This window comes from Archocentrus centrarchus, chromosome 23, assembly GCF_007364275.1.
Source record: "Archocentrus centrarchus isolate MPI-CPG fArcCen1 chromosome 23, fArcCen1, whole genome shotgun sequence".
Taxonomy (NCBI): domain Eukaryota; kingdom Metazoa; phylum Chordata; class Actinopteri; order Cichliformes; family Cichlidae; genus Archocentrus; species Archocentrus centrarchus.
In genome coordinates, this window is record NC_044368.1 from 12,858,155 (window position 1) to 12,881,576 (window position 23,422).

The 23,422-nt window shown below is 41.0% G+C and overlaps 2 protein-coding genes across 3 annotated transcripts in view; both read left to right on the forward strand.

The window, feature by feature from the left end:
* wnt5b (wingless-type MMTV integration site family, member 5b) overlaps positions 1-8,119 on the forward strand; it is an 89,659-nt gene extending 81,540 nt beyond the window's left edge. For both annotated transcript variants that reach the window (XM_030719821.1, XM_030719822.1), the window contains 3 exons: positions 2,749-3,041; positions 7,366-7,524; positions 7,625-8,119. In XM_030719821.1, the coding sequence (XP_030575681.1) occupies positions 2,749-3,041; positions 7,366-7,524; positions 7,625-7,924 (752 nt within the window). In that variant the 3' untranslated portion in view covers positions 7,925-8,119. The remainder of the gene's footprint in view (positions 1-2,748; positions 3,042-7,365; positions 7,525-7,624) is intronic.
* A 2,451-nt stretch (positions 8,120-10,570) lies between these two features.
* Positions 10,571-23,422, forward strand: part of adipor2 (adiponectin receptor 2) — a 35,207-nt gene continuing 22,355 nt past the window's right edge. The window contains exons 1-2 of the mRNA XM_030720115.1: positions 10,571-10,750; positions 16,913-17,113. The gene's annotated coding sequence lies outside the window, so the exon portion shown is untranslated. The remainder of the gene's footprint in view (positions 10,751-16,912; positions 17,114-23,422) is intronic.

Sequence of the window (23,422 nt, forward strand, 5' to 3'; positions counted from 1 at the left end):
GCAACATCCCCCATTTATTGTTTTATTTTGGTGTTCTCTTTTGATTATAGAAGATTCTTGAAGATTTAAAGTTAAAGCACAGTTACTTTTTAGACATGCCCTTTAAAATGGGTTATTAAGGGTTTTGAGGATACTTTTTTAGCCTGCAATTGAATGCAATCAAATATAGCATATATAGACATAAGTTATGTGGTATATAGAGAGGTAACTTGTAGTGAAATTGTAAAGAAAAGATGGTGCCTTTAATGGATATTTTCTTATGAGTTAGCTACATATACCATATAAATATACATAAAACATACATAAAGGCTATATATAAACATTCTTGGAGATAACAGGAGTGTCTGGTATTCGCTGGTCTCATTAAAATATATTATGTCTGTAAAATATATGTCCTCCAAGCATTCAACATTTTCCTTCTGGTGACGCCAAGCTCATAGTTTTCTATTTAAGGAAATTTATCATTAATGAGGCCAGGAAATTATAGAATAAATATTTCACATTTTCGCAAAAGATATCTAACGCAAATACTGACCGTAAACCTCAGTAATCATTCCAAGATTCATAACATCTGAAATATTGTGACCGAACTGTTACCCTGAAAAGCCGGATTGCTTTACGCAGGCGCGCTAAAACGAATAACTCGGGCAATTACGAAGACGGGAAACTGTGCCGTTATAAAGGAAGACATCAAGAAGCATAAAACTGGAAAGGCAGGTAGGCTTTATGCGTATATTTAGTATTTTAATAAATAGATACCACGAGCTTTGGGATCGATCTCTTGCGCGTCTAATTCCCAGCAGGCGGTTTGGGAATCGTCTTATCAACAAGTACGTGTCAAATCCGCTGCGGGCGGTGAGACGGGGTGTTTGCTGCTCTCTCTCTGTGTCTCTCCCTCTCTGCCTGTCTTTCTGTTGACAGTCAGTCTACCTCCAGGTTTATATGGAGGTGTTAGTCGGTCCATTGTCCTGCGGCTCTTCTTTTGAAATGCGCTGATGAGCTGACACCGAGCCGGCAGATCCGGACCTGCTATTTGAAGTCTAGGCTCCGCAGACTCATAAAACCACTCGCTCTCTATCTCTCTGTCTTGCCTGTCTTTCTTTATCCCGCTGCATAACATGAACGGATATTTGCATGCATACCTTCCTGTGTGACTGGCTGCTGTTGATTCCAGGTCACAGAAATTCTGCAATATTTTACAGAGCATTGTGCGCTATTTATGTGACAGCAGTGTAAAAAAAAAATTGAGCGAGAATAAAACTGGAGGATAAAAGTTTGTATATTAGAGTCTTATTATAGGATTGTTACAAACTTGCTGTGCAGGATATAAACACTAATATATTGAATGGCAGTGTATAAGAATACTGTCCCAAATAGATACAATGTAAAAGTTGTAGTTAAGGTGATGTTGCAGAACCTTTGCAGCCCTTTAGACCATGATGGGTAAGATGATCATGTGAAGGATACCTGTTTTGTTTAAGTGTTCATTTAAATATAATTAAGGGTCGTGCATATGATATATTTTAAATACAGATATTTTGCGCCTTTTAAAATACTCATATTAAAGCTAGTAATCTCAGTAAATGCTGCCTCAATCAGGAAAAGCATTACAAAGCCTTTATGGTATTCTCATGTAAATTGTGGCGTTTCAGAGCACTTAGCCTCCACCTGTCAGGCCGTTGTCCTTGTCCTTGTCAATTCTTTATGCATTGAAGTGTGTATTAATGCAGAGAACAGGACAAGCAGGCTGTCTTGTGTATTCCACATTGGTGTTAGTGATGGCCAGTCTGTTAAATGTATTGCATCCAGGCCACTACAAAGAGTAACAAAGACTGTAAAAAGACTGTTGTTTATTAGAAACTAGCTGCATTTAGGCCGACTCCTTTGAGGAGGGCTACTTTGTGACTGGATACTATGTAAATCTTGAGAAATGACCATCTACAGTGACTGCAGTGTGACAAACAGGCCCAGAGTTAGCCCAGCTCCTCTCGTCTTACTCCTACATGTTATCTCCTTTAAGGGTCAGTTCACCCAAATCACACAAACAGATTATCTCTGGGGCCATCTAGTCATGCAGAGGGTTTGGCTTTATTTGTCCAGGTTTTAGGATATCCATCACTCAGATTTCTGCTTTTAGCCCGATTACAATGGAGAGGATACAGCAATACAATTCTTCTGAAAGTATTTTTGAACAGTTTTCTGCTAGTGGCAATGAATGTGTCAAATGTCATTCCTCTTTGGTGCTTTGCGCACCACAAATTCAGTTCTATTCCGCTCAGTTGTGTTTGGATGGGAGCAGAAAGTATTACATTAAACAGAAAATGACTTCAGAAACATCTGAGTGCTGCATGCCACGAGGTGTGAATGAGGTAATATGCTTTGTAATCTGGGTGAAGTAACCCTTTAACATTAGGGTTGAGTAGCCAGGACTGGGACAGGTATACCCAGAGGTCAGGCACATGGGGAAAACTGTTATGCTGGAGGAACCAATACATTTGCGTCATTAAATGCTGCATGTGCACAAGCTGGTATTTAAAGTTCTTGAGTTAACCAGGTATAAGGCTAGTGCCTCAAATCACATCTATTGTCTATTGTTAGTTCAAGCGGGGTGTGGGGCTGTTAGTTGTGTGTGAGGAGGGGTTAAGCTGTGCAGCTACCTGTGTTTCCTGTTAGTGACACGACAGTGAAACTGCAACTTACTGTGTGTGAGAATTTAAATACATAGCTCTGTTTTCCTTTCTCCATCAGGCTCCAGGGAAACAGCCTTTACCTACGCTATCAGTGCAGCCGGCGTGGTCAACGCCATCAGCCGGGCATGCCGCGAGGGAGAGCTCTCCACCTGTGGCTGCAGCCGCACCGCTCGACCCCGGGACCTGCCGCGTGACTGGCTGTGGGGCGGTTGCGGCGATAACGTGCATTATGGCTACAGGTTTGCTCGGGAGTTTGTCGACGCCAGGGAGAGAGAGAAGAATTACCCCCGAGGGTCGACTGAGCATGCCCGGATGCTGATGAACCTGCATAATAATGAAGCAGGGAGACAGGTATGGGACACCAAGGCATATTTTTTTAATTTTTTATCTTGAACAAACTTTTATTTTCCCCACAAAGCAATCAATGTGTTAAGCTTTTCGAGGTGATTGTTGTCTTCTTCATCTGTATTCCTGTCAGGAATGTGTGTAAGCCGAGTGGGCCTCTGATTGCATGACTGGGCAGTATTTACATGTCTGTGTGTGTGCAGGGGGTTATTTATTGGGAGGGTCCAAATGGTATACTGGTAACGCCCTTGGAGTCTGGCTAGGTTGACAGGTCAAAGCGCATTCCACCGGTGTAACACACAGGCACAGACACACAAAAATCCAACACTGAGAGTTTTAAAAGAAATTTTACAAGAAATTAAAGACAATAGAAACAGACTCACAGGTAGACTCTGGTGGGGTATGATTTGTTATTAAGATTTCTTTACACTTGTTACTCAACAATGATAATGATGATGAGTCAACAAATGGTGTAGGAGCTCACGTTGTCTGGAACGTTCTCAGGTAGGGAGAGGATTTAAAAAAGAAGCCCTGAAAGAATCCTCTTGCCTTTCACCCACTCACTCACACACATGCACACACACACACCTTTCTCATAAAACCTCCATTTGCCCATTCTGGTGTGCCCTGGAACAGGAGAACACGTTTATCTTCACTTAGAGAAGCTTCGTTTAAGCTGTTTACAAGACTGAGACATTGCGTGTTTGTGTGTATGTGCACCTCAGCTTCGTGTGATTTGTGTATGAGACAGTGAGCCTAGTTTTGTGCATGTGTCTGCGTCAGAGGTCAAAGGTGAAGGTCTGGAGAGGTTGTGTTTCTGGTGAGGGTCCCTTTGGGGCTTCTAGGAGAGTATATGAGAGAAAGATCTACTGCTGCAGCAACCTTTCACACGCACAGTTCAGCAGCATACGCACGCTTTTTGAATGACTTTTCCTCCTGCCTCCCGTTTGATCCTTTGCTTTCATTGTTGTCTGTCCATCGAAACGGAAGAGAGGCGAAGGGAGAGATGAAAAGGAGGAGAGCCAGAGACAGGAAGACAGTTTCTCTCCTTCTCTCTATCCTCCCCCTCCCCGCTTTCTGTCTTTCTTTCGTGGACACGCTGGTTTGTCCTAAGCAGGATTTGTCTTGCTTGGTTGAACAAGGCAAACCGCAGGGCTTTTGTGGAGGTGACAGGGGTGTGTGTGTGTGTGTGTGTGTGTGTGTGTGTGTGTGTGTGTGTGTGTGTGTGTGTGTGTGTGTGTGTGTGTGCAGCCTCATTTGATTTGTGTGAGTGGCGGACAACGTGGTTGTCCGTGTGCACAAGTGTCTGGAGACAGAGACGCAGGGTGAGGGATGGACCTCCGTCACACTTCCGCGACTCTCAAAGACTTGCGCACCCTTGCTCACGCACACAAGTACACACACACACACACAGAGCCACAAACATCCACTGTCTCTTCTTCACATAAATCAAATGAGGCAGTGCTTGTTACACAGACCCCAAAAACAGCCAGGCGTACATTCCCAGGCTGTTTTTGAGACGCCTCTGCTCCAAGATCATTTTCAACCAGTATGTCAGCCCACTGTGTTTCAGCACTGACCTGATTTGGTTTAGGGGGGGAAAAAGAAGTCAAAATAAAAAAATATATATTTCATGTGACACTTTAGGTGCTTATCTTTACCTTTTTAGAGGTGAAATGTCATTGTACATGTTGGATAGCTATGATTACTGTGCCTTATCTTTCCAAAGACAGGGCAACATGTTGCAAGTGTTTCCTAAAAACTCCATTTTCAGCTTTAATGTTTAACTCAACATAAGTTTGGTAATCCAGACTCCTCAATTAATTGCTGGTGCACATGGATAGAGAATATCCATGGGCCAATTTCACGCAGTGTAGAAACATATTTACTAGTTCTTCGCAGCTTGGCAGACACATGTGACTCTAAGTTCACAATCTTTGAATCAGAATCTGCCCGTTACAGAGCATCACAAGCATCTGAAGAAGCGAGCAAAATTCAGTTGTCTTCCACACAGTTTGATTCAAATAAAGGCAACAATGTTGCCAAATGTAGTGACAGTATCCTTCATAGAGCAAAACGAAGACGAGGCTTTTTCATTCCTCATTTGTTGTTCTCCGTTTCTGTTTCTCACTCTGTGCGTGCACACGCACACGCACACACACACACACACACACACACACACACACACACACACACACAAACAAACACACACACACACACACACACACACACACACACACACACACACACACACAACTCCTGAACCCCTAACCCTGTCTGAGTAAAAACCTATTGTGCCTGACACAGAGACTGTGTCTCCATCACGGATGACTGAGCGTGTGTGTGTGTGTGTGTGTGTGTGTGTGTGTGTGTGTGTGTGTTCATCAGGTCCAGTGTCACTGTGCCTAGCAGGCATGACCTACCAAATAGCTCAGTGTGATGCTGGACACACACATGCTTGGTCTGATTTGAGCAATGTGAAGTTATTGGCAACTAGTAGTATGTAATGAAAAGCACTATTCATACAAAGAAGGATGCTCAAAGTAATGAAAGAAATGATACAAAGACACAAAATTAAGCATTAGTAGTGGAGAAATGTTAATCGGGAAAATTAGCACAGAAAAACAGCAGTAATGGCCTCCCATCCTTGTTATGTGAAACGTTACTGTCGCTGTAAACATGTCATAAACCCCACAGTCGGGGGTCTTAGTGAAAACAAAGGCTCGTAAAACAGCAAGGAGTCATAAAACACGAGAATTTCCTCCTCTAATCTCACATTTGAAACTTTTTCTTAATTCTCAGAGTCCCAACTTAAACTTAAATCGTATAGTTGTTGTTGTTCTGAAGTTATAACAAATTTCTGAAGGGCTATGTCACATTTTTCTAAAAAAAACTGTCCTTTTAATTTCCTCTGTTATTTCAATTAAGTTAAACTTCAGACCATATCAAAGACAGAATCACAATAAATTCTTTTATCTTTCCACTAAATGACACTGTCCCCTGTTCCCTGTCTGTGGGGGGGGTCACTGGGGTCGGATCATGGGATTGGATGGTGCCGAGTGCTATGCCTGCTGGGTAGTAAAGTAGAGGAGCGGGAGCAGGGGTGGAAGGTGGGGGTCGCAGGCTGTTTGGGACACCGGGGTTAACAGAGGTGAGAAGGTAATTGAGATCAGGCAACGTGAGGAGACAGAGTGATGGGTTTCATTTGTGTGAGGGCGAGTCCGGGGAAATCAGGAGTCGGAAGAAACTGATTCAGCAAGAATTGCGTGAAGATGTGCAGGAATATGTTTCAGTGGTTGTGGGTGCATGCACAAAACCCAAGAACAATGCAGGAGTAGTCACAGTACAATTTGTGCTTGTGTGTGTATGCTTGAGGTGTGGGTGGGGGTTGTTTGGCTTGTTTATATTGCTGTTTAATTGACCTGGTAAAGCTGCAGGGGTAAAGGGCTCCCCCTAAAGCTCACTGCTGTGAGGACAATAAATCTTAGATTTCCTGTTCCTGTTTTTCTAACAAGGCCAAACACTGTGAAGTATAAGCTGTCTTAGCTTTAAAATAAAGGCATGCAGGAGCAGAAAGGAATGGCCATTTTTAGCATATGCAAAACAATATAATCAAGATCCATTTGGAGCTCAAGTAAAGGCGTGTGTGTTGAGGTGTTTAAATCTATAATTTCTCAGATTTTAGTTGTCTTCAGTGGACCTTTTTCTCTATGGGAACTGTGTGGGAAACACCACTTACAATGGAAGCACATTTCCTGCAGTTAGCAGCCCTTTTATTCTCAGTTAGCTGTTTGTTTTACTTTGGCGGAGTCGTGTTGACAGCAGCATTGAAGAACAGCACATATAGAAAAAATAGCTTTTTTCTTTGCTTTCCATTTACCCTCCTGTTTATCTATTTCACTGTGCATTGTACAGCCTTAAATAAACACTGAGCCAGATTTCCCCCCCCTCTCACAAAGCCAAGCTCCAGCAGTGCAGCAGCTCCGCTATATGCTTTGTATGTTTACGCCTCTCACTGTGCAAAATGCTGGGTATAATTGATGGGGCTGAGCAGTTACAAATGTTTACCACAAGATGGCAGCAGGTTAGCAGCAAATCAAATAAATCTGCACTACAGGAGTTCAAGCTGCTGGCCTGGAGGTGAGATCCAGCTAGTGAGAATGAAGCATGACTGTGACAGGTATTAGGAGGAGGTTGTACATATTTGAAATTTACTCTGGAAAAAACTACAGTGCAGTTTTTTGTTTATTTCTTTTCTTTTCCTTTTTTTTTTGTCCCTGTATGAATTTTGAATGTTTAATATCTCTGTCTTTTCCTCTCACTCCAACAGGCAGTCTATAACCTGGCTAATGTGGCCTGTAAGTGTCATGGAGTCTCAGGTTCCTGCAGTTTGAAGACCTGTTGGCTCCAGCTGGCTGACTTCAGACGTGTTGGAGAGTTCCTGAAAGAGAAATACGACAGCGCGGCAGCAATGAGGGTCGGGCGCAAGGTGATGAATCCATTCATCTCCCTCCCCTCCCTCCATGTTAAGCAGAAGCACCCTCAGCAAATATTTTCTGCTTCTACTAATTCTGTCTTTGTCCCACCAGGGAAAGCTGGAGCTTCTAGACAAGCGCTTCAACCCCCCCACCGCTCAGGACATGGTCTACATCGACCCCAGCCCAGACTACTGCCTCCGCAATGAGACAACGGGATCGCTGGGCACGCAGGGTCGGCTCTGCAACAAAACCTCAGAGGGCATGGACGGCTGCGAGCTGATGTGCTGCGGCAGAGGTTACGACCAGTTTAAGACCTACAAGCACGAGCGCTGCCACTGCAAGTTCCACTGGTGCTGCTACGTCAAGTGCAAACGCTGCACGACGCTTGTGGACCAGTTTGTGTGTAAATAGCGCGCTTCAGGATTTGGAGGAGGCGATGGTGACGACGACAGAGGGTGCTGGAGGTGGCGGGACGGTGATGTTTCAGAGTTTTGTTCAGGATCAGACGCACAAAAATCACATTTCTGACAAATTTCCTCATCTCCCACCTTTTCACATCAAGAAAAAAAAAAAAGCTGCATTGCACCTGTGTGGCTTTTTTTTTTTTTTTTTGGACATAAATAGCGCATCAGTGCATGGATAGATAGGGCAAAAGACACCTTGGATTTTTATTTTCCCACCCTCAGTCATCATTTTCTGCTCTCGTGTTTGATGTCTGATCACAATCCTAAAGGAAACAAACAAAGCTGATGGACAGTGAATGATGTCGAGGATGATTGGAGCTGTGGGAACAACTGGATCCGTGAGAGGAGATATAACTGGTGTGAGATGAACAATAAATATATTATTAAATAATAAATAAGTACGCAACTCTTGATTGTTATTTAAAGAGACTCAAACAAACCCAGGACATGGTTTGGACCCCCCCAGCCGGAAAAGTCTGATGTTTTGGGGAACCCAAAAAAGTAATTTTTTTGAGTTTTAAGGGTTCGATTGTGTCACCGCATATGTTGTCTGACCTTTTAACTTTGCACGAGAGATTCTGGTATTCATGAGATGTGTTAACGTGCACACCAGAAATGCAGAAAATTTCAGATCAACAGAGGTAAAAAAGAGAAAATAGGCAGCGGATTACTTACCGGTGGTGTAAATAAGAGGGAGATTTATCAGTATAAATGTTAAAAATTAAAATAATCAAAACGTAAAAGTGGGAACACGTAAATGTACACAATATGTGTCAGTTTCTCTTCTACAACACAATAAAGTTCAGGAAACAAATCAAACTCTTCCAAAGACTAAATGCACCACCTGTTTTATACACGTAGCAGCAGTGTAGCTGCTGCTGTTCCTTGTATCACCAGAGCAGAAATCCTGCACCCGTGACCTGACAAGTGTGCCTGTGCGGGTTAATGAGGCTTGGCGGTTGCAGCCATCTCAACACCACGGCTGTTTAAGCAAGCAGCTCACACGGGCAGTCCGGCTCCGTGCCCTTCATCTGACAGCGAAGTGAGCGAAACCTCGATTAGTGAGATTAATGTGCTGAATCTGCCTTAATGAAGCCACACTAAGACGCACGTTCGCTGCGAGTGGACCTCTTCATCTCGTGTTGTTACGCAACTTGATAAGAGCAGCAAACAGCTCCATGTGTCGACTTGGCAGTCCCGTTGTAGCGTGATTTTTGCCCTTTTCTATTGGCTGAGCGTTAAGTTGTGATACAGATGTTAGATGCAGTTGACAGGAAGAGGACAGAGTAAGCAGATGAGGATGGAGCATTCAAGAACGTGCGAAAACAGAAAGGACTGCAAGTTTATTGCTTTTAACAACAACAACAAAAAAAAAATAGTGGATGAGAAAAGAAAGTATATTTTATTATTGTTTTTGATTCTCTGTTTTCTGTGTTTTTATACATGAGCATTACTGTGTATTCTTTTGATAAACTACTCTTTGAAAATGAGGTTTTCTGTGTTTGAATCTGCTGCAGTTCTTCCGGGAAAGTTTGATCCAGGCCAACATTTTTTTCACTGTCTTCTCCTCCAACATGAAAAGCACAGACACGTCTTTGTCATCGGGTGGCTGTTTTGGAAAATGATGCCGCAGTTGCTAAAGGAACAGGAAGTAAATAACGCAGAGCAAGAAACAGACTGTCACTGACAACAAAAACAACCAAAAAAAAAAAGGGTCGTGCTTAGTATTTGAAAAGCAACAGAAATTCTGACAATTATGAGCATGTAAAAATGATCAAATATAGGAACATGATCAATTTTAGGATCTTTTTAAGGTGAAATTGCTAAAAACATCCAAAACTGTCAGTTTCCTGTTTTCAAACAGTGACTTTGATGTGTGCACCTTCAGTTTTTCAGGTGCAGACAACGAGACGTGTAATCTGGACTTAATCTGCACATTTACATTTAAAGTAATCTTAAATAACTCACAATAACATCACGTGTAAATCTGTGTCGCTTAATCTCGACCATATCAGCCTGAAGGCATGAATGTTCTCATGTCCATTGTCTTTATGTGAATGTATTGTTTTTGCAACATAAAAAAAGTAAAGTATTATGTATGCTCATAAACATTCATCAATCCTTCTGTTTTCTTTATTTTCTCACACCTCCCTGAGACCTTTGATCCCATCAAATGTCCGGTCCTAAACTCTTTTACATCTAAATGATTAAGGCTGGATTCCTCCACACTTTATGGTGCCTGCAGGTTGACATCATCTTGTATCTGTAACTATAAAACATCCCAGCAGCTTTTGCTCAACAGCTGAATGTCAAGTGCACAGTCACGGCTAAGCAGGTCTGTACGGTGACCTTAGTAACAATCCCATTACTTTTAGCTGCTCATGAGTAATTGGATTAGACCACTGACCAGAGCACCGTGACTGACCTACAGTGGCGTCCCTGTGTAATCCTCTTTGTAGACAATCTGCAGTTGCTGGTTAGGTAGTGTGCTAATTTTAGTGTGCACGTGTTGGTTGTCTATATATGAATTTACATTGCCATGACAGCCGCGACATTCAAACAATCTCCATGGCAAAGTGGCCGCCTTCAGCACAACTACAAAATGCTTATGAATGGCTCGAGGAAGATGACAAACCATGCAGATCCTAATCAAATCAACAATAACTGGGATGTAATGAAATAAACCAGATTTTCAAGGGACCCACAGGACCCAGCATCCCAGGACCAGACACGCGGGGGACACCCCAGAGGTTCAGGATCCATGCCACCGCAGGTCACTGCTGTTTCGATGACAGGAGGGGGACCTCCACAGAATTAGGGCAGGTGGTTTTAATGTTGTGGCACATGGGCATATGTGTGGTTTTAATGGAGATTAGAAGAGTGAAAGTGTAGCCCGATGGTCGGTCTAATCCTTTGTACCTGACAGCCATCTGCTGTTGTGATGCTGCTAGGTTGAAATCACTAAAACAAACAAGCAACAGTAAGTGATGTTTCCTGTTTTTGATAAGGCCGTCTCTTCTCATGAGAATGTTATTAAATGTGTTCACAAAAATAGTTCAGAAGTGTATTTTTATACACTTCCAATTCCTTTATGCAGAGGGAGGAGTACGGATGCAAAACTGTCTGACATAAGGATGTTTTTTTTTTTCTGCAGATCTTATGTCTGGAGTCAGTCTTGTATCTTTTGCACTTTCAAAAATGGGTTTCAGAAGACCCCACCCACCCTTCTGGTGAAAGCTGATGTATTACAGGGTCCTAAATGGGACTTTTAACAGGAAGACTTTACTTTTATGATACAGTGACACCTTGGAGTGTGTTTTTTTTCCTCCCACAGGATAAAATGTCAATCTTTAAAGGCTAGAAAGTGTCTGCAAACACCATCATAGCATTTAAGGCCGTCATTAACAAAATCTGGCTCCAGGGGGAACTCCTAGTATCTGACTGCCAACTAGTCGGTTATGTAGCCTAACCAGTTTAGTGGCATCCTTTGTTCTTCATGCAGTTGGACTGCATTGCTGTGAGAATGACTTACGTAATTTATCAAAACATCTTTTCACATTTTGTCTCCTTTCTGGGAGCTGTTTTGACATTGAGCAATGAGCTCATTTCCCCTACAACCTGTTCTCGCCACATGTTGGAGAACAAGTTGGAAGCTCTGGTTGGGCGTCCCGTGTCCAGTGAGGGGAAACGGTAGAGACTGAAAACCACCATTATGGAAGAAAAAAAATAACAGCAAATAGCTGTGAAATACAACAAATGCCTTTAAATATGCAGAACATGTTGTACCCTACACAAAGCACAGTGAGTCATAGTAATAAAAGTCTGTTGTAATGTCATTGGTATTCAGCTGCATTTTTTTTTTTTAGTTACTGTATTTATAGTTGATACAAAGCTGTTTTTCATAATTTTATTGAAGCTCTCTATTATGCCAGGAGCAAACTACACAAGACGATCTTGCATGTGGTGTTTGTAGATTAGCCAGCAGCTGTTGTAGTTAAAGGGATCTATAGGCAAACTCTGATCTGGATTAGCTGAAGTGAAGAAGAGACACAACCCTGCTTTCTTTGACACACACACACACACAAACATGCACAGTAGCCTGTTTCTGCGTCGCCTGCTCTGTTTGTGCCTTTTTTGGAGCTCAAAGACCACGTCAAACACAGATGCTCAGACATTTATCCATAAGCCCATTCAACCATATGCTTTCTGCGAGTGTTGGCCACAGCAGAATGGATCACCGAGTCCCAGTGAACCAGGATATCCAATCTTCCGGGGGTATTACTGTAGATGTGGAAGAACTGAGTTAGAAGGTCAGTTCCCACATCAATACAGCTTCTTTCATCGTAATTGATGTCTTTGGTACACAAGTCTGTACACATAGATCCAAACGGCTAAAAATAGATCTTATTTGTCTTATAAAGCTGATTGAATACACATGTGCATCACCAGTTTTCTTGTTGTAGCTGGTATAAAAGGAAAGAACTCCTACACAAATGGACCATTCAACTCAAGCTCTTTCTCAGGGGTCAATACCCAAAATTTATAAATGGCTTTAGTCATTTTTACCTCAACATGCACTCCGTGGTTTTGTCGTTCACACAAAATGCTAATCCAGGTTGACACTAGAAAAATAGCTCGTGCACGCTGCGCAGATGTAAGAAACCAATATGTTTAGTATTGTACGGTGACACCAAACATTACAACAAGACATTGTGAGAATATCTCCATCAAGTCAAGCCACGATGCAATATGAGGACTGAACAGAACAGAAACAATATTCTTATTGATTCAGGGCCTTTTCAAGTGAATTAGACCTACCAGCCTATACTTAAAAACCAAAACAATTAGCATTTCACAATCTTCTTGTTTGGCTTGGCAACTTTGCTTAGCTGAAAGATAAATTAGTTGGTAATTAAAACTTGCCCTGGCCTGTGGAGGAGACAGTTAGAGGTGTGGTGAGCTTAACAGTTGTGGTGGGTGTTACACGGTTAGCGTCAGGTGTTCTTTTCTTCTGTCAATCCCGCAAGCACACCTGTAAGTGGCCATCTGTGGGACTGTGTTTGCTGCTTTAAGGCCTGTTTTCCCACAGAGGTTATCTTGCACTGTGTTGCGGTGCTCACAGACACTTTCTAAAATAAAGATCTTTATTAGGCCCGAGCCAACCGAAGGGTCGGCGAGGAGCCTATTGTAATCGTAAGGGGCGCAGGTGCAAAAATGGGCGCGGTCGCATGGGACGTGGTCACAAGTGACCCCGGACCTCATGGGGATGTGCGTCATGTCGAGACATTTCCGAAAAGGTATATATGTGGTTGACTGGAAAAGTGCCTAATTGGAATCGTAAGAGTTTGTCGTTTTTTAATCCTTTTTCTTTTTCTTTCTTGTGCCACCATTGCAAATTTGACCCCCCGAACATATACGAAAACTCACCATTTTCGCTACAGAGGTCAGGTCTGGCAAAAAATTAATTTTTTTAATGTCGCCAAGAGCAAACTCTAAAAGGGGGCTCCACGGCGCCCCCAAGAAAATTCCATTTTTCGGCTTCCTATGGGAGAGGCCATGATCAACTTTCTCGTAGAACAACAAAATTCACGTCACACAGAGACCATGTCAAGACGAGCAAAAAATCCTCTTGGAGCATCCCCACACAACAAACAGAAGTCAGCCATCTTGGCCTGAACTTTGCCCTTTGGCAAGTCTGCAATTTTCCACACCTCATATTTGAAACATCTCCTCCTAGGGCGTTACACCTACAGACACCAAAATTGCTCAGCATAATCTACACAAGTAGGGCATCAAAAGATATTTGTTTTCTAAAATTCTCAGTTTTCTAAAATGACAAAGATATAGAACCATGAGAACAAAGTCAGAATTCTACCAACACATTGAGAATTCTAAGCTTCTAATTGTCACAATAAAGGAAGAATTCTACCAACACATTGAGAATTCTAAGCTTCTAAGAATTGTCACAACAAAGGAAGAATTCTACCAACACATTGAGAATTCTAAGCTTCTAATTGTCACAACAAAGGAAGAATTCTACCAACACATTGAGAATTCTAAGCTCAAAGCCAGAATTCAAAGATCATATTCAGAATTGTGAGAACAATGTCTTAATTCTAGCAGCGCACTGAGAATTCTAATATCAAAGCAAGTATTAAAGAAAGATCAAATTAAGAATTGTCAGAACAATGGAAGAATTCTACCAACACATTGAGAATTCTAATGAGACAGTAAACATTTTAAGCATAAAAATTCAATGAAAGTTAGAGTTCTAAAATTAAACTAAGAATTCAGAGGTTAAAATCAGAATTCTGATGACACAACCAGTTTTCTAAAATGACAAAGATATAGAACTGTGAGAACAAAGTCAGAATTTCCATGGGGGGTTCACGAGGGCTCACAGACGGCGATGGCCTTTAACGCCGCTTGAGGCTTTAATTTCTTTATTATAGCTGTAATGATAGCATGTACGTAGTGGTTCGATTCAATAACAAACTGTTCTGAGCAACACTCGACTGCAAAGAATGCAAAGCACGCACACCTAAAATTACCTGTAATTTTATGTAAATAATGAGTTTGAGAGGAGTCAAGTCAGTTTCTCCCCAGTATTTCTTAATTTTTTCTGTTTAAATAATCCGCTTAACTGCTTACAGATGAGATTTGGAAAGAAAAGGATTTAAAACTGTAAATCCTTACAAATTCATGAAAGACTTCACACATTCAGGTGGTGAAAGAGGTATCTTCACTCATTCACTTGCTTATTTCTTTGGATTATGCAAACAAAATCACACACAAACAGACGATAGGACAAAAGAGTTTATAGGCACCATGAAAGATTCTTACTGAATCATTATGATTTCTTTGAGCAGCCAAGTAAAACAATGTCCACGGTTATGATAAAGCAACCAACCTGCTGTGTTTCTCCACTTCTTAGAGAAGCAACAGATAACTTACATGCCTGCTAACTCCCAAAAAGAACAGCGCAACAAAGAAAGTTTTAAATGCTGGATTAGCAATGAGTGCAAAGCACTAATCAAGGTTATGCAAACAGATTGCAGTGTACCGCAGAAGTGCATGATGGCACCACTGTGAGTTCACCAGAGGACTGTGGTGTTTGCAGGTGTTCATTTGCTGAGAAAAGGCATCATGAGCACTCGCATCACCTGAAACCTGGAACGTGCCAGATGAAATTCACTTCTCAAACTCTATTTTTTACATGTAAACATCTGAAGTGCAACGTGGAAAACAAATTACATCATGTGGTTCCTTGTTATCTGTATTTCCCAGCAGAGAAAATGAGCGCACTTTAATCGTGTGGTTTTAAAAAGAGAACAGTTATCAGTTTCAGTATCAGCACACAAGGTTAAAATCACATTCGGAACTCGTGTGTGCTAAGTCTTTGGCATCTGGAGAAACATCAGTTACACTGTAAAGTAAACAAGATAAATCTTTGTAAGAAAACTCTGTAAGAGAACATGAAGATTATGATCGCCACCGAGATAAACTGATTAACTTAAAAACATTTGGGATCATCACAAAACCTATGAAACCTTTGTAAAAACAGTTTAAGTCAATGCAAGTTATGTGAGAAAAAAAAAAACAGCTTCTTTGTTTTGTAAATTAATCCAAATCTCTTCTAAAAATTATTTGGTTTCATATGGCTCATCATAATCTATATGGACTACAGTTAATTCAAAGAAAATAAAACTTTACTGATAAGAGATTCACATTACGTAAGAAGCACACAGATATAACCAGGTCAAAGTTCTGCGGTAACGTCATACATTGCCTACCACAGACCACATTGTCTGCATCAGAAGAGCATTGGATGCAAGATTTTTTAAACATTTTCAGAGCATTTCTTTCCAAATGATATTTCTTAAAACAAGACAGTTTCTGTTCAGAAAAGTTGCTGAACACATTCAGTCACGGCAGATGGCCGGCCCTCCCTGAGCCTGGTCCTGCCGGGTGCTTCTTCCTGTTAAAAGGGAGTTCTTCCTTCCCAGCTTCACAAAGTGCTTACTCATAGTGGGTCATTTGATTCTTTACCTTATAGTATAAAGTGCCCTGAGGTGACTGTTGTTGTGTTGTGATTTGGCACTGTAGAAATTTGGACATGTACAGAGGAGGGATAGTGGACACGCTGGACAAAGGATGTTGAATATGAAGCTGCCAGGCACGAAGAAAAAAGGAAAAACAGAAATTCATTGATGCCTGAAATGCAGAGGGTTGGTGTGACAGATGAGGATGCTAGGGATAGGATGAGATGGAAGCACATGATCTGCTGTGGGGACCCCTAAAGACAGTAGCCAAAAGAAGATGTTATATGATACAAAGTAAAAGTAGACAACCAGTATCTGAACAGTTTCTTGATAAATGGCATAATAATTTGCCTACAGTCAGCAACTGTGATCACTAATGCACTGTTTAAGTCCTATATTCTGCAAAATAAACCAAAGAAACTCATGTATAGTTTAAAGAAAACTAAACATCACTTGGTTTTAGATCGAACAGAAACTGCCACTTCATAAAATAAATGAAGGATATATCAAAAAATACTTGCTAGTTTAATCGGCATTTTAAATAATGGTGAGTTGCAGACTAAATAGATGAATACTGGACTGTTTATCAAATGTGGTTTAGCAGGTCATTGCTCAATTTCCACATGGTAGCTGCTTGCCAAACAAGTTCTGGCATGGATAAACTGTTGGTTAAGGTCAATGAAGATCTCTGAATTTAAATGCACAGATACCTGGATCGCTATAGATCATTATAAAATCAACTATATTTGTTTAAAATGAAGAATACAGCTATAACTGTTGATATTTTACGCTTATAAACTCGGCCTGTGAATAAAAACTACAAAAACGCTTCTTCGTTTATGGAATGTACCTTACTGTTCCTGCTAGCGCCTGATTGGTGATTTTTTTTCTAGTGCGATACGATTGGTTCATGCGAGCTCATGCGAGCGGCGTCACACATTGAATGCCTGCCTCCCTCGTCGCGGAGTCCAGTCTGGTCCATCGACGGTCAGGAGGCACTGAGAGAGGATCGGGGCAGAGTACGATCACAGGTCCCTGTCACCTGTATTATAGACACCAGCCAGAGCACCGGCAGACCCAGGCAACCGGAGCAGGTGAATACTACAACTCTCATTTGTCACTATTAAATCTTATTGCTGTTGTTCTGTCTTGTTTCGAGCTGTTTTGTTTCACCCCGGAGTTTCCTAGCGTAACGTTAGCGCGTCTCTGAATGTAACCTGGCAGCTAGCAGCTTTGCTATCCAGCTAATTCTGTGCTGTCAAAACAACAGAGAATAAGCATAATCTGCTAGCCAGCTAGAAAGCACGGCTTTTCTTTCTCTTTCCGAGTCATTGTTATTCTCGTGAAAGCATACTTGGGGTATTTGAAGGCAGATAGGTGGATTTGGGGAGGTTGTCAAAACAAACAAAAGCTCCGTTAAGTAGTTATCTGGCTTCTTTCGAATGTGTCAGCTCTTGTTAGCGGACTAGCCAGCCCGCTAGCTCGTTGTAAACAAACCATCATCACAGCCAGCTTGCTGGGCTGCAGCCTGCTTTTTATTACAGCTTGTGTCAAATGTAAGGTGAAACAACATAACGTTACCCAAATAAAAACGCTACTTGGTGTATGTCTCGTAGTAGAAGTACAGGAATTGTCGCTGTTAACAAAAAGGTAGTCCAGCTGGAGTTTTGGGTTTCTTTGTCTTGCTTGCTCCCCCAGTGTTGTGTTGACTCCGGTTATTCTGAGTTTAGAGTGTGGCTCTTCAGAGAATTTGAAGCCTTGTCATCTAAAAGAAAAGATGCGAGAAGCTGCCGTTTAGGCTGATTCATTTCACTTGACAGTCTTTTGTTGAGTCATTTTTGTTAATCTTAAGTACATACTTTGCGCTCCACCTTCTTTTTGTCCTTTGATGACTTGTGAAATCTAAAAAACAACCTGCTGATGCTATCATATTTTTCTGTCTCTTTAGCTCATGACTATCAGTAGATATCTGTTTGTATAACATACCTGTTATAATCAGTGGTAGTTATTTCATAAACAGATTATATAAGAAACATAAGCTGAGTTCCTGTTGTGAAACCTGAAAGATTTGACTTTATGCAAGTCTGTTGGACCTGTAGTTTTTTGTTTTGTTTTGTTTGTTTGTTTTTTCCAGAAAATCATAGTCATTCCTTCACTGTGTTAGGACAATCATAAATCATCACCAGAATTCAATATTGTCAACAACGTCATGCAGGCCTGTTCAAAAAGGTCACTGTGCCTCCACAGCTGAATTCTCCAGATATATTTTTACAACTAAAAGTAAAAAAGTCATGAGATTTGGTAATGAAAATATTAAATACTTGCAAATTATTGTAGTAATAACCAAGCTGACGTTAATTATTGGATTAATAGTAGCTTAGAGAATCTGCACCAATCACAGCAGCTGAGGAGAACTCTATTTTGGAGGACATGGGCCCATGCAGGTCAGACCTTGGGAAGTTGGCTACCCCTTATATATGTCTTTTTCAAACTAAAAAAAGGCCATCGTCAGCTCATGAGGCTGTCTTTAAAGCATGATATCACTAAAGTTGGTTGCCCGCCCAATCCATCTGCTCGGGTGCTGACCCTGATGGGCAAAGTCCTAGTCAACAGATCTCAATCTAAATGAAAATTGGTGGGAGTTATTGGACTTAACATGTATACAACAGTCTTCTGGACATATATGTTCATCCGTCTAGAAGTTTTCTGGGAACTTGTAGAAACAGTACCAAGATGCATTTATTATTTTCTGCCAGCACTTAGTGAATGAACATCCCATGAGGAAACTTAGTGGTGGTCTTACTCTAATTTCCCATCCTTCTGTATATAGTCTTGGGATTGTTATGCTGCCTAATATTTCCTTTTAGCTCGATATGAATCCTCATGTTCTTCTAACAGTTTGTTTTGCCACAAAACATGAGGTCATAAAAATGCAGAAACACTTCCATCTCTGCCCTAAATTGAGATTAGCCCATGGATATTTTATGGAGCATCATCTTTATTTTGGTATTTTAAGCATTTTTTTTTTTTTTTTTTTTTTTTTTTTAAAATGTTTGCATTTTTATTCTTGGCTTTACAGTGCAGCCCCACCCTTTGTGGACTTTGCTCTGTCATTATATCCGAGTTCAAGTTTACCTTCTGTGTACCTTAACAGCACCAGAAACAAACTTAAAACTGTTGGCTGTAAACAGAATTACATACACCCACATTACCTCCTTAAATTCTCAAGTCTCAAGTGCCTGTAAGTGTCTTCCATTTGAAAACCCACATAAGGATGCAAAGCAGATGCATGCATTGGGTTTTACATACAGTATCCAGGCCCCATTGAAAAATCAAGTTGCTCACAGAGCACAGTCCCCACAGGACCATAAGTTTACCACATTCATTTATCTGAGATATGCTTCATATCATTAAGATTCATCTTAGTAGGAAATTTGTAGTAATTTCCTGTTGGAAATATTGATCTGCTGTTATACAAAAAGTGCATCTGTTGCTTAGGTTATATGTGTACCACCCTGCCAGACATGGCTATTGAGCAGTACGTCATATGTCTACAGGAAGTCCAACTCTCTAGAGAGTTTAATGTATAATGAAGTCAGTCTTTGACAGCGTGCCAGGCAGGAGAGCAGCTAAACATAGCCTCTAAAAATAGTAGAGATCTATCATTGCTAAGTTGATTGATCATAAAAGAATAGCTGCTCTCCCTTTAGGAAAAAAATGCACTAAAAAAGAAGGGAAATATTGTTATATTTCCCTTCTTTTTTTAGTGTTTCTATTTGTTCTTTTCATGGCTAACAGGGATGTGTGTTTGTCTCTGATTGTATTGTTGTGTGCCAAACATACCAGAAAAACAAAGCACATGACTTTGTTTAAAATGGCTTGTTCTTATGCTGTTAGAAACACGCTATACGCCCAGTGTCAATCGAGTTAAAATGTGCCTGCATGTGTGTGAGTTTGTACCTTGAATGCTAATAGACGAGTCACTAGATTTGCAGTAAAACGAATTTCAGTCATAAAGTTCAGTTGTGTGTGGCCAACACCATTAATGGATTAGTAGATCAACAAAATAAATTGGCAAAGAATTAATTGTGTAATCAGCAGCGCTAAAAGTGTGCTGCTTCTAGCCTCACACATCTGGATTTTTAATATTTCTGATATATTTTTTTCCCCCCATTCTGACAGGGAGGAGAATGTCTTACACGCTTGAAAACAAAAAGCAATGTAAACTAGAAGTAAACCTTTTATCCAGTCTGCTCCACATGGCACAGAATAAGTAGTGCGTGTTTAGTGGCTTTAGGTTCCCCTTTTCATTTTCAGGTCTCCTTTCTGTTCATTTGACCCACTTTTGTGTTACCACCTAGTGCTTGAAAAACACTTAATTTGGTTGTGCTGTTTCTCCAGCAGAGCCAGCAGCATGCTGACCTTGATGTGGTCTGCTCTGTGCTCAGATGGTTGGTGTTTTGGTTTTTTTGTTTTGTTGTTTTTTTTTGTTGTTTTTTTTTGGGGGGGGGGGGGGTCAGTTATTCCAATATTTTCCCACTAGTAATTTGCACAGGATGTGGTCTCAGTATTGTGTACTTGGGGCTTTGAGATGTTTGTGATTTCAAGTACAATTTGTTAATTGATTTTTTAAATTTTTTTTATTTATTTATTTATTTTTTTTGCGTTGTGTTCAGAGAGATCAATATTTTAGCTTTCACCTCAAGTCAGCGGAACAAAACGTAACAGAAAACTAGAGTCGTGTAGCTGTTTCATGTTATTTCTTTATTTGTAGCAGGAGCTCCAAAAGCCTTTCTGCTTTGCTTGCTTGAATTACTTCTCTTTGCTCATCACCTGTGATTTGTGTAGAAGATTGCCTCCTTAGACTGCATCATTTGAAGGATATTAAGAGTCTTGCAATAAATCCAGCATGAGGTCTGTGGCCTGGAACCAGTTATGGACCACTAGTTTATAGCACAGCATGTCTGTATTTATTGGTCTGACTACAGGACTCTCTTTTGGAAATCAGGTCAATGCATTATTGGTTGGTTAAAGTTGTGGTGCCTGCTGTCCTCAGTTAATGTCTTTCTATAATTCTTTAATATACAATATCTTTTTTTAAGGGGGTGGGGGTGGTGATCACTACTTGAGGAAAAACTGTGGCACCTTCTAAACTGGGATGGCACTGTTGTCACCTGTATGAGACCTATTCTTTTGTATATTCACCTACAACTGTGTCTCTCAAGCCTGTGTGAGTGTACTTGGTAGTAACTGTACTGTGTGTGTGTGTGCTATGAAGCTGAGAACAAACGTGTGTGTGTGTGTGGATTACATCACACTGGTTGTCTTTGTTTAGCTCTCCATCATAAGACTGCTGGCAGCCGCATCAGATACTCACTGTTTTATCAGGACTTGTCAGGTCACCAGTGGAGACACGCTCAACAACTCTTTTAGAATCAAAGTCACCAGGATTGTGTTTGATGTAGAAAAACATGCTAAGCTGGCTTTCAAGTAGCCTGACGTGTGCTAATTTTTCTCCAGAAGCTGACCCCACCCATGTGAAGCTGTAAGTAGGTAAAAGCAAACACTTATTCACTCTGTCCAGTCTTCTAATACTAGGTGTGTGGCGATAGAGGATTGGAAGGTGTGTATGGGTTGGTTATATTTAAAAGCATGTCTCAGAGCAGCTATATAGTCCAAGAGAACAGTAAAAGCAGCCATGTGGTCTCCAGACAGCAGGCTTAAATCACTATAAGGCTGCTCCACATACAAAGAGTGGCTTATTAACTGGTAGGAATGTACACACAGCACCAAGCACAATGAAGTAAATGCAGTTTTAAGGACAGCGTAGCACCTATGTTAGACCTTAGCTGACATAGTGGAGAGGCACTATAATTTTAACTTTCTTTAACATAGATAAGTGTTAACATTTTTGCATAAGCTGATAAATGTACAATAATTGCTTTATCGTAACAGAACCACCAGTGCTCGAAACAGCAAAAAAATAGAAGCAGGGTATTGACGTCAGTATTGCTTTTCTCTGTGGTTGCATAAACAAGGTCAGGGGCTCAAGATATTGACAGTTTAATGAGACAAGATTCTTCACCAACAGTGGAAAAATTCCTGCACTAATTAAAATGCTCCCGCGTACACCGGACTACAATCACTACTAACTTATGATCACCCTGACTTTCCAAAACAGTGAAGGAGACTGCAAAAAATCTGGCAAAGCATGACAGCAGGTCTGTAGTAAGGTTCATCATGTTGTTGAAAGGTCACTGAGCAAAGTGTGTTGTTGCAGAGTTTGTACCTTATCCAACAAGTATTGTGGCTTTTAGACCTATGGTAACATCGAAAGAGCTCACACTCCATGTCAAAGGCCAGTGTCTGTTCTAATTTGCATTTAGATCAGTTATGTTCAAGAAAGCCAACATTGCATTTGAAGATCTAAATGATAGCCTTAAATAACAGTCCTTATGTAAACATACTTTGGCATACTTTTGTCAATGGCTCTCTTTTTAAATTTTTACATTAAGAAAGTCTGCTAATGTGCTTAGATATGCACCTAGCATGTTTAGATGCTCAATAAGTCTACTTACTTGTTTCAGTTAACCTTTATGCTGTGTTAAAACCTGTATATTTATGAGATGACACAAGATTCAGATCTGTATAAACCTGTTCTGGTTGACATAAAACAGCCAAACTTGTGTAACCTGTTTTACACACTGAGATTGCTGACTGACTTGGGAAAAAAATGGGGCAGGAGGGCATTTGCTTTTACTTTGATAAGTTAGCACATATCACAAAAGTAGATTTAAGAAAGTGTGCTGACTTACTGGAGGCAGGATTTGTAGCTTCAACAACATTTGCTTGTCTGCCGTTAACTCACTGCTTTAGGCCTATGTCATTTCATTAGTTTGGCACAAAAAAAAATGTTGTACAAATGTTATGAATGGGAGCAGTGGAGACAAATGTGTCATTGTGTAGCCAGAAAAGGGTAGAGTGCTCACTCTGGTTTAAGAGTGAGTTGCCAAGCCAAGGGGATAATTTCAGGTAGATTGGCAGGTGGACTGGTTCGGTCATGGCAGTCATGTGGACACTGTGCCATCTGTTGTAGTAAAGAAGAGTGCTGTCGATACATCAGTTGATCTATGGTCATGACCTGTGAGTAGCGATCGAATGGATGAGATCACGGATACAAGTCCTGGAACCTAGGTGAGGTGTGGCCCTGGGGTAGACTCAGGGCACGGTGGAGGGATTATGTGTCTTGGCTTGCTTAGAAGCACCTGGGTTTACCCTCAGAATAGCTGGAGGAGGTGGCCAGGGATAGGGAGGAGGTGGCCAGGGATAGGGAGGTGTAGGCATGACATTGATGGGATGTGACTCAAGCAGCTTGACTTTTGTTCCTTTTTAATATGTACTTC